The sequence below is a fragment of the Rhinolophus ferrumequinum genome, chromosome 18 (assembly GCF_004115265.2).
Source record: "Rhinolophus ferrumequinum isolate MPI-CBG mRhiFer1 chromosome 18, mRhiFer1_v1.p, whole genome shotgun sequence".
In the NCBI taxonomy this organism is placed as follows: Eukaryota; Metazoa; Chordata; class Mammalia; order Chiroptera; family Rhinolophidae; genus Rhinolophus; species Rhinolophus ferrumequinum.
The window spans coordinates 38,427,516-38,440,181 of NC_046301.1; the positions used below are offsets into that span (position 1 = coordinate 38,427,516).

A 12,666-nucleotide genomic window follows, 5' to 3' on the forward strand; every position below is an offset into this window, starting at 1 on the left:
AACCCCAGGCCATTTGATCTCCAACATGGACCCAAGTGCCTCTATGGCTCAGATTCCCTAGATTCACATCTTCCATTTGACTCTAGTGCTGGCTCATAATATATTTCTCTTTGCTCCAAATTCTCATCCAGGTATTTGGACCGAGGCCCATCTCTCTGTTTTCTTGCTAAGATTGTTTCTTCAGCTCCATCATCCCCTATTCCACCTCCCAGGCTTTTCAAATCTCAACTCTGCTTTGGGCCCAGGACCACTGAGATGAGGGCTATTGAAATGTTCTACCGGAGCTATGTTAGTGTCTTTGATTTGGACCTCAAAATTTGGATGAGTCAGTGGAAAGCTCTTGACTGGGGTATGGCCAAGTATCTTATTCAGAGATGCAGGTTACTGTTCTCCTACCCCATGCCTATGACAAGTATTACTAACTGATTATGGCTTTCCTCCCTACTGATTCTAGTTGTGACCTCATAACTCTTCTCAAGATGACACTCTAGGCAGCCACTACCAAAAGACGGTCATTGGCAGGTGGGATTAAATGTTTGTGCCATTCCCACTCAAGCTTCTTCCATTGGTCTCCTGTTCTACCTGCAGCAAAGGTATGTCATGTGAAACATGGGGGATATGAATATGAATCAATCAGTGACCTCTGACTTCCTTTTGGTGGGCCTCTTCAGTCACTCAGGGTCACCTCAGCTACTCTTCTCCCTGGTGGCTACCATGTTTATCATGGGCCTCCTGAGCAACACTGTCCTGCTCTTCCTGATCTGCATGGATTCCCGGCTCCACACACCCATGTACTTTATGCTCAGTCAACTTTCCTTGTTTGATGTTGGCTTCCCCCTGGTCACCATCCCCAAGATGGCATCAGAATTCCTGCAGGAAGAAAGTTCCATCTCCTTTGGGGGTTGTGCAGCTCAAATATTCTTCCTTACAATGATGGGTGTGGCTGAGGGCATCCTATTGGCCCTTATGTCCTATGACCGTTATGTTGCTGTGTGCTACCCCCTGCAGTATCCTGTGCTTATGAGGCACCAGGTGTGCTTGTTGATGGTGGGCTGTTCCTGGCTGGCAGGTGTGCTCAATGCCTCCATTCAGACCTCCATCACTCTGCACTTCTCCTACTGTGCCTCCCGCATTGTGGACCACTTCTTCTGTGAGGTGCCAGCCCTGCTGAAGCTCTCCTGTACAGACACTTCTGCCTATGAGTTGGCACTGTCCGTCTCCGGGGTGCTGATCCTTGTGCTTCCCCTTTCCCTCATCGCCACTTCCTATTGCCATGTGTTGGGGGCTGTTCTACGCATGCGCTCAGAGGAGGCCCGAAACAAGGCTTTCACCACCTGCTCTTCACACATCACAGTCGTGGGGCTCTTTTATGGCGCAGCTGTGTTCATGTACATGGTACCGGGTGCCTACCACAGCCCACAGCAGGACAATGTGGCCTCTCTTTTCTACAGCCTAGTCACCCCGATGCTTAACCCCCTCATCTACAGTCTGAGGAACCAGGAGGTGCGAATGGCTTTGGTTAAAGTGCTCAGCAGAGCTGGGGTCAGGCCAAAGTGATGACCACATAGGGGGCTGCTGGTGTAGTCTCAGCGGGCCTCCACCCCACCCATTACCTCAACACACCCACTTGTAATGCAGCTGCTAAGATCTTATGTTAAAGGCTGAGTGTCCAGCTTCTTCCCACCCCACGACTAGCTGGGTTCATGTTTTCTCCCATGGATTTATGGAAATCAATGGTAGGAGCCCCAATCACTTTTAATATATTCTTTCCCTATTCTTTAGTACTATTTATATGAATGAAAGGCCCTACTTTGTAAAGTTGAGATCTCCCTGTTAATGAATGTCTTCATCCTCCCAGACTGTAATGATAAAATTGTGTGACTTAAACAACAGAAATTTACTTTCTCACAGCTCTGGAGGCTGGGAAATCTAAGATCAAGGCACCAGCTTATTCTATTTCTGGTAAGGGCTCTCTTCCTGGCTTGTAGACAGCTGCTTTCTCACTGTGTCCTTAGATGGCAGAGAGAGAGTGCTCTGGTGTCTCTTCCTCTTCTTATAAGTGCATCAGCCCTATGGAATGCCCTTATCTCATTTAACCTTTATTACTTCCTCACAGGCCCTATTTCAAATATATTCACATTATAGGGCTTCAGTATATGAATTTTGGGGGGACACAAACATTCAGTCCATAACAGTGACTTAACCATTATAATTATTAACAATCATAATAATTAATAATACAAATATATTTTGTATAAGTAAAATATATAAATTATAATGATAAATATTAAATAATTATAATAAGGTGAGATTAGTAAAAATAATTATATTAGTAACACTAACATTTGTTGAACACTTGATTTGAAGTTGTACATCATTTTATTCTCTCAGCAACTTTGTAATGCAGGAACTGTGATGTTTTCTGGGTACAAAAAAATAATGAGTCTCCCAAAAGAAAGAGCCCCCAGGGTTGCACATGGGGAAGTGCCAGAACTGGTATTCGAACCCAAGGTTTTCTGGTGGTAAAGACGCAATTCTTGAAACAATTGTGCTTGTTCATTGTTGAGCAGATGATAACTGCAGTGAGTTCTATGTTTGTGTGTGTTGGGGGTTTGGACCAGGAAACATCAGCGTGACCACCTCGGATATTAGGATATCCTTTCTCTATCAAGGAGTATTTTGTCAAGGCCTTTTTATGCTAATTATTTCATTTTATTTTTTTGTTGAGAATTGGGAATAATTGACAAATATAATTATATATATTTAAAGTGTACAACGTGAATTTCCAGTCAAGATGGTCGAGTAGGTAAATGCTGTGCTTGCCTCCTCTCACAACCACATCAAAATGACGAATAAACTACAGAACAACATCATGGAGAATCTCCTGAAGTCTACCTGAACAGAAGTCCTACAACTAAGGATATACAGAAGCCACATCAAGGCTTGCAGGAGAGGCAGAGATATGGAACGGGCTGGTCCCATACCTGTGTGTGGTGGTTAAAAATCAGGAAGGCTGTCAGCTGAAGAGGTCCACCTTAAGGAGTGAGGGGTCCCAATCCCACACCAGGTTCCCCAGCCCAAGGGGTCCAGTGCTGGAAAGAGAAATCCTCACAACTTCTAGTGGTGAAAAAAAGTAGAGATTGTGGCTGAGTGAGATGAAGGCAGCTGGAGTCCCAGGCATTTCACTTAAAGGACCCACTCATGGACTTACTCCCTGATGAACTCACTTGCTCTGACTCCAGTGTGCTGGGGTAGCAGTAGGAAAGTTGCCAATGGGGAGGAACTGAATTTTCTGGCTCCAGGGCAAAAGCTAGAAGGACAGCTTTCTCCAGAAGTGCTGGCAGAAGGCACTGTTCCTTTGTTGAGCCTTCCCCTCTCCCAGCATGCAGATGCAGGTGACCACCATATCTTAATCCCTATCAATCTGGCTAACATTGTTTGCCCCACCCTGGTGATTCTTTGAGACCCCACTCTATCCAATTTGTGGACCCACTCAAGCCACTTCTAGTAGCTTTTCCATACAAATGGACTGTCTTGGCTCATACTGTGACTTTCCTAATCCTAAAAATCTCTCAAAAGTTCACAAAACCTAAACAAGCAACATCTGGCCTTGGCAGGCCCTGTACCCCTTGCTGAGCAGCTCCAAGCCCAACACTAGCAGCATCCAGCTCGGTTCATGGCTTGACCTCTCGAGGCACCTCCAAGCCCAACATGGGTGGCTGCCATCTGTGGATTTCTTTGTGGCTCATGCCAGGTGGCCCCAGAAAGGGCACAGGCTGCAGTTGAACTTGGCTTTCAGCAGGGCCCCCCCTGGAGGCCCTGGGGCCATCATGCCCAGTGCCTGGCTTCATATTGAACCAGAGTACCACCCATCTAACTCCAAAGACAACATACCCAAAGGGCAAACTTGGCAGGCACCATAGCCCTGCTAAAGTGAATCCTGCTCCATAGGGTCAAACCTGGCAAATCAGTTCCTCCACTGTAGTCATGGCCAGTCCTTACAACCAATCAGCCTGAGGGTCAATCGCTCCCATTAATGTGCAAACAGCAACCAAGGCTCAACTACAATAGAAGGGCACACAACCCACCGAAGGGATACACTTGGAGCACCCAGCTCAGGTGACCAGGGAGACTGTGCCACTGGGCCCTACAGAACACTTACTATATATAATCACTCTACTAAGACTGAGAGGTATAGCAGCTCTATCTAATACATAGAAACAAACACATGGAGGCAGCCAAAATGAGGAAAAAAAGAAATACATCCCAAATGAAATAGGAGAAAACTCCAGAAAAAGAACAAAACAAAATGGATGCAAGCAACCTACCAGGTATAGAGTTCAAAACAGTGGTTACAAGGATGCTCAAGGGACTTAATGAGAACTTCAACAAAGAGATAGCAAGAATAAAAAAGGACACAGAAACCATAAAAAAGAACCAGTCAGAAGTGAAGAATACCATAATGAAATGAAGAATGCACTAGAAGGAATTACCAGCAGACTAGATAAAGCAGAGGATCAAACAGCAATTTGGAAGACAAGGTAGCAGAAAACACCCAGTTGGAACAGCAAAAAGAAAAATGAATCCAAACAAAATGAGAAAAGTTTAAGAGACTTCTGGGACAATATCAAGCATAAAAACATTCACATCATAAGGGCACCTTAAAGGAGAAGAGAGAAAGCAAGGGATTATGAACATATTTGAAGAAATAATGACATGAAAACTTTCCTAACCTGGTGAAAGAAATAGATATACAAGCGCAGGAAGCACAGAAAGTCCCAAACAAGATGAACCCAAACAGGCCCACACCAAGACACATTATAATTAGAATGGCAAAAGTGAAAGACAAAGAGAGAATCCTAAAAGCAGCAAGAGAAAGGCAGCGAGTAATTTATAAGGGAGCTCCCATAAGATTGTCAGCTGATTTTTCAACAGAAACTTTGCAGGCCAGAAGGGATTGACACAAAAAATTCAAAGTGATGAAAAGCAAGGACCTACAACCAAGATTACTCTACCCAGCAAAGCTATCATTTAGAATTGAAGGATAGATAAAGAGCTTCCCAGACAAGAAAAAGCCAAAGGAGTTCATCACCACCAAACGAGTATTACAAGGAAAGTTAAAGGGACTTCTTTAAGATAAAAAAAAAGTCAAAATTATGAATAATAAAATGGCAATAGCTACATATCTATCAACAACTATTTTAAATGTTAATGTATTAAATGCTCCACTCAAAAGATATAGGAGGACCGAATGGATTAGAAAAGAAGATCCTGACAGATGCTGCCTACAAGAGACTAACTTAAGATCAAAAGACACACACAGACTGAAAGTAAAGGAGTGGAAAAAGATATTCCATGAAAACGGAAATGAAAACAGCAACAACAACAACAACAACAACAACAACAACAAAAGCTGGACTAGCAATACTTATACCAGACAATATAGACTTTAAAACAAAGGCTATATGAAGAGACAAAGAAAGAGCCTGTAATCCCACTTCAGGGTATTTATCTGAAGAAACCCAAATGCTACTTTGAGAGGACACGTGCATCCATATGTTCATTGCAGCATTGTTTACAATGGCTAAGATGTGGAGGCAGCCTGGTTGTCTGTCAATGGAAGAATGGATAAAGAGGAGGTGGTACATATATATATATACAATGGAATATTGCTTTGCCATGGAAGGGAGTGGGTTCTTGCAGTGGCATGGATGGACCTGGGCGGTATTGTGCTGAGTGGTGTGTCAAACAGAAAAAGACAGATGCAATGGGATTTTGCTTATATGTGGAAACTAAAGAATAAAATAAACAAAATAGAAACAAATTCATAGATACAGAGAACATATTGATGGTTACCAGGTGGAAGGGGGTTGGGGGTGAGTGGAAAAGGGGAAGGCTATTAAGACATAAAAATTGGTTGTTACACAGTAATCATAGGGATGTAGGGTATAGCATAAGGAATATAGTCAATAATATTGTAATAACTATGTATGTTGTCATATTGGTACTAGATTTGTTGGGGTGATAGATGGGTAGGGGTTTGGGGCAGGGTGAAAAAGGTGAAGGGATTAAGAAGTACAATCTGATAGTTACAAAATAGTCATGGGGATGTATTACAGAATTGTACACCTGAAACCTATGTAACTTTATCAACCATTGTCACCCCAATAAACTTTAATTAAGAAAACAAAAACAAAATCATCATGGGGATGTAAATCACAGGGAATATAGTCAATAATATCGTAATAACTATGTATAATAGTGCCAGGTGAGTACTAGATTATTCAGGGGGATCATTTGTTAAATGATAGAAATGTCTAACCACTATGCTATACACCTGAAATATAAAATAATATTGAATGTCAACTGTAATTGAAAAATTTAAAAAGGTGGGGGAAAGGTGAAGAGGAACAAGAGGACCAAATTTCCAGGTGTAAAACAAATAAGTCACGGGGATGTAATGTACAGCATAGGGAATATACTCAAGACTGTGATAGTGTGGTAGGTGCCAGATGGTTGCTGGACTTATAGTGATCACTTCTTTAGGTATATAAATGTTGAATAACTATACTGTACACCTGAAAGTAATATAACATTGTATGTTAGCTATATTTTAATAAAAATATTTTTTAAAAATTTAGTGTGTGTGTGGGTGTACACCAAATATACCCTTCCATATATTGTGAAAGCCTTAAGCTTTAATCACATATGGTCAGAATTTTTATTATGTTTACATGTACTGTGAACACAAGTACCTTACAGATTTCAACCACTGCTTTGAAGATACCGTTCACATTTTCCTTTGTTTATTTGCATACTATTCAGTCATCATCCTTCATTTTACTTAGCATCTCAAAGTACTGACTGAGATTTTATATAATATTTCCACAGTTGAATAATTCCAGGCAAATTTGCAGGTCATTTATATAAAAATAATGCTTTGTACCCACAATATATTATTAATTTGCTGAAAAGTGGTCCCATGCCTGGACTCAAGTGCCCGGAATTGGATGAACCACAGTACGTTGTTCCACTGGTGGTTCCACCAGTGGGTGGAGAGAAATTTCCAATCAGACAGGTAGAAAATACACAACTACCCCATGATAACTCTACACCATAAATATTTCTGAATAAAAGGAAACCAGGGGAATTGGCAACAGGGTCATAGTGCACCTTTGTTCTTGATTCATGCATTCCTGCATTCTTTCAGTAGATACATTTTATAATCACTACTGCCACCCACTACTCTCACTACTGTCAGAGTTTACTGAAATGTAAACTCTGGTCTGGTTGTGCTTATCCTATTAGGCTCCACAGTGGCACAAATTGCAGTGAACACCTTTCCTTACCATCCAGGACTGAGTGAGACAATCTCATTCTGTGACGAGACTGAATGCTAAACTATGCTAAACTATGCTAAACAGCAGACTATGCTAAAGTCTGCCATGAAATATAACACATGCAATTATCAAGGCAACCTGTGAGTGTCTTGAAAGCTTGAGACCTATACTTTTCATACCCAGCTGATAAGCACAGAGCAAGTACATATTTTATATTGTTATAAAAATGTTTTATTACTTTATGTATCAGGTTCGGAACACTGTTCGAGATATCAAATGTGCATAATTAATTCCCAGACCCTTCCCTTTGGAATATTTTAATACAATAGGGGAGAATAATGTGTAAAAAAAAAAAAAAAGAAGAAGAAAAATGAAGACACAATATTCTAATGAAAGCCACAACCTAGAACCTCTAAAAAGTAGCTGTTACATGAGATATAATTCAAGGAATTATATCTCAAAACAAAATGTGTTATTGTAAAATATAAACTGTAGAAGGATTAAATAATTATTTTATTTTCTAAAATATAAAAAACATAATATTTTGAATTTTCCTATAGATATTATGCAATTCCAATTATCTTAACAGTAGGAATCATAGGGTTTCAATCACTTGACAGAGTAAATAGGTATTTGCAGGTATAAATAAGCTAATAAAAAAGTCACTTGCCCTTCTCATAAACTTATTGAAGGATGTGCAATACCAAATAAGTTTGTATAGTAGGCAGAAACAGAACACAAGACTAACGATCCACAATACAACATACAAATTTATGTGTGCCAAGCATGTATCTGGAAGAACAGAGATGAAAGTCAAGAACAGTTGTTGATGATTCTACTGTGTTTCCCCTGAAAATAAAAGCTACCCAGACAATCAACTCTAATGCATTTTTGAAGCAAAAATTAATATAAGACCCAGTATATTATATTATATTATATTATACCCAGTCTTATAGTAAAATAAGATCTTATATTAATTTCAATCATCAAGATTCACAAATAGGACTTCTAACTCTGATTAATGACTATCCTCAAAGTTTTTGCTATTGAATCTAGCCATTTCTTCCAGCATTAAACACATTCTCTATTTCTTTAGCCACCCTCTAATCTGGAAAACTCATTCTATAAACTTAGAAATTTTCAGATCACTCTCCATTTTGCCTTCGCTGTTTTTTTTCATCACCTGACAGTTACTACAAAGATTCATATTTGGGTAAAATATCTCAATTACATATACTGTCTTTTATGTTGTCTTCTGACTCCTTTCAAGTTTTTAAACTTTAGTTTTAAAATATACTTGGAATTGTTTCCTGAAGGCAGAGTTAGTTGATTTTTTAAATCCAGTGTAAATCATTTATTAAATCATCATTTCCAACTTAGTTAAAATGCTAACTTTATCACATGGTAAGCTTCCATAAATACAAAGAATTGTTCCTGGACCTTCTGTATTCTTCCCTCAATTTTTTGTTTTTGTTGGTTTTCTTCTCTCCAATAACAAACTTTAGAGATTGTTTTGGTAGTCACTCTATATTTCATTATGGTTCTTTATTTTTCTTAAAAATTCTTATTTCTCCTTATTAGACTTATATTCCATATAAATTTCTGAATCAATATTTCTATTTCTAAAAATAAATATCACAGTTTTAATTTACTACTTTGAATAGTTTGGTAAAAGTGTACTCCCAACAATTTTATTCCCTTTCATAATGCATTATCATTTTTGTTTTATTTTCTCTATTGTATTTGTTTTCAGTCATTGATTTCTATTCTTACTTTTAATATTTCCTTCTCTGCTTGCTTTGATTCTTTTGTTCTTTTTCTCATTTGTTGAGGTGGAGATTTGATTATTGATTTACAACCCTTCCTGTTTTCCAATGTATGCATTCAGTGTTATAAATTTGTCTTGGCACTGATATAGCTGAATCTCACAAATTGTGATATATTTAATTTCATTGTCATTCAGTTCTATATATTTTTAAATTTCCTTTGATCGTCTTTACTTAAACAATGGATTATGTACATATATGTTGTTTAATTTCAAATTGATTGGACATTTTCCTGTTATCTTTGTAATTGTCTAGATATGGAATCAATATTCCATTGTCAGAAAACATAACTGTATGAGTTCAATTCCTTTAAATGTGTTGAGGTTTGTTTCATAAACCCAAATATGATCTATCTTTGTGGATGTTTCATAGGTGCTTGCTAAGAATGCATAGTCTGCTGTTGTTTGGTTTATTGTCCTATAAATGCCAGTCAAGTGTTGCAAATGTCAATTGGATACTGTTGTTTGATGGTATTATTCATTTCCTCTATACCCTTCTGACTTTTTGTCTAGTAATACTACCACAATTACTGAAGGGGGTGTTGAAGTCCTCAGTTATAATTTTGGATTTCTTTATTTGGTTATATCAGTTTTTGATTAATGTATATTGATGTTCTATTGTAATTACTATGTCTTCTTGATGAATTGATCCTTTATCATTGTGCAATGACCCACTTCATTACTAGTAATTTTCTTTGATCTCACATCTACTTTAGTTGATATTAACATAGACACTTGTTTTTTTGTTTGCTTGGTGTAACTTTTTCCATCCTTTACTTTCAACTTACCTATGTCAATGTATTTGATGTAAGTTTCTTATAGATAGCATATACTTAGGTCATGGTCTTTTATTTATTTTGACAAATTCACTTTTAATTGGTGGTGTATTTAATTTGTATGTATTTTAGCATTACTTAAGTGTAATTGATATACAAAAACTATGCTTAAAATGTATACATCTTTATGGGTTTGGACATATGCATACAACTGTGATAATCATCATCACAACCAAGGTGCTAAACAAATCCAACACTATCAAAAATTAACTTGCATCCTTTTCTGTGTGTGCATGTATTTTTGTAAATACACAGATGATTTAAGTGTCAATAACAATTGGTCATTTATTTTTGGTTTATAACTCCTCTTTTTTAACTACATGATTTAAAAAGATAAATGCCTAAACCAATAATTATAAAATTATGTTAATGAGCACACAATCTATAAAGATGTAATTTGTGACAAAGCAATATAAAATGTGTCGGGGGGTGCAGCTATATTAGCAAAATTTTTGTATACTATTGAAAAAAGTTGATATTACATCAAAATAGATTGTTATAAATTAAAATGTTAATTGTAATCCCCAGGACTACTAAACAAATAACTAAAAAACAAAAAGTAACAGACAAAAATAAACTGATATATACAGATAACAGAATGGTGGTTACCAGAGAGAAAAGAGAGTGGGAGGAGGGTGAAATGGGTAAAGGGGATCAGATCATGGTAACAGAAGGAAACTAGACTTCAGGTGGGGAGTATGCAATAGAGTACACAGATGTCAAAATATAATATTGTATACCTGAAAAGTATATGTTATAATAAATGTTATCCCAGTAAATTATTTAAAAAGAAATGAAAAGGGAATGAAAATGGTCCACTATAAAATATCTAACACAAAAATTAAATAATAATGGAGAAATTGAGGAATAAAAATTATATAGGATATGTAGAAAGCAAATAACAAAATGGCATAAGTAGGTCCTTCTTTATCAATAACTACCTTTTTTAAAAAAACAACTACCTTAAGTGTAAATGGATTAATCTGTCCAATTAAAAGACATATTTTGGCAGAACGAATTTAAAAATCTAACTATATGTTATATTTCAAAGACTCACTTTACATCTGAAGACACTAATAGTTTAAATGTCAACAGATTAAAAAAGATATTCTATGCAAACAGAAGCCAAAAGAGAGAGAGTGTAGCTATATTAATTTCAGGCAAAATAGACTTTAATACAAAACTGTTACAAGACACAAAGAAAGACATTACTTAATAATAAAAAGGACAATTTATCAAGAAAATATAACAAGTATAGATATATATATACCTAACAACAGAGCTCTAAAATATATAAATTCAAAATACAATTGAGAGGGGAAAGAGGTCTACAATAATGGTTGCATACTTCAACACCCCACTTTCAATAATGGGTAGAGCAACTAGTTATAAGATCAACAAGTCAACAGAGGACTTAATCCTATAAGCTAACTAGACCTAACACATATAAAACACTCCAGCCAACAACAGAATGGACCATTTGTGAGGCCACAAAAAACATCTGAATAAATTTAAAAAACAATAAAATCATACAAAGTATCTTCTCTGACAATAGAATCAAATTAAAAATGAGTAACAAGAGTGACATCAGAAACATGGTGGCGTGAGGCGTCCCCTTGATCTCTCCTCTTGAAGTTACAACAAGTTGAACAGCTATAATTCAACAAAGGATTCCTTGCACAACACACAAACACATCTGAGAGATCTGTACTCCAAAACATCTGAAAGTGGTCTAACAGGAATGAACAGGGGAGGAGGGAAGACAGAAGAGCACAGACAGGTGCCACAGAGGCAGCTCAAACCTCCCTGCCACGACACAATGCAGAGCTCACGGATAGGGGAGGATTTAGGCTGCAGGAGCACTCTCTGTGGCCAAGAGCATTCCTGCCTGAGTGATCAGCATATAATACGGCTGAAGCGATATGGGCAGAGACTCTGGGGCAGAGACTGAATACAGTAGTGCCACAGATGTGGTCTAGCAACCCTGCCAGGCAAAACAAAGCCATGAAGCCTGAACGCCTTACGCCACACTGCCAGATCTCACATTGCCTCCCTGCACCTTGCCAGAGCTAGCAGAGGGCCCCAGAAAAAAACTGTAGCAATGAATGTGAGGTTAAAAAAAGAATATCTACAGCCCTGAGAACTGTAGAGACAGTTTCTGAGCAGCAGACACACGCTGTGGCTAATCCCAGTGACAAGGGTGGAGATACAGAGGCGAGGCATCTGTGCTCTGGCAGTAGCCATTACTGGGAGAACAAAACCACAAACACACGGGCAGCCTCTCCCAGCACAGCCCATCCCCACCTTTCATGGCTGATCCCAGAGGGGGCACCTGGAATAGCTCAGGCAGTGCAGCACTGCAACAGGCTGCAGGGGCAACACTGGGATATCAAGAGCTAATAACTCCATCACCCCACATTCTACTATGGGAATGGTGCCCTGAGACTAAGGCAACCTGGTCACAGAGGAGATGCCTACCTCCCCAGGGAACACAAAGCGTCTTCCACTGTGGGAAGCCTCAACAGGACAAGAGAAAATAAAATGCTACAGTGCCACCTACTGGAATACAAAAGAAAAGACCTCTTCCTATTAACCTGATGCAGAACTCATTCCCATAAATGTTCCCATTAAATGCCTTGAACAACCAAGGTAACAAGGCCACTGA

At 38.3% G+C, this 12,666-nt stretch overlaps 1 protein-coding gene across 1 annotated transcript; it reads left to right on the plus strand.

The window, feature by feature from the left end:
• The first annotated feature begins 609 nt into the window (after positions 1–609).
• Positions 610–1,557, plus strand: LOC117038444 (olfactory receptor 2Z1-like). The gene has a single exon (XM_033135421.1). It carries the CDS (start codon positions 610–612, stop codon positions 1,555–1,557), a length of 948 nt encoding a protein of 315 aa, XP_032991312.1.
• Positions 1,558–12,666: the final 11,109 nt, after the last annotated feature.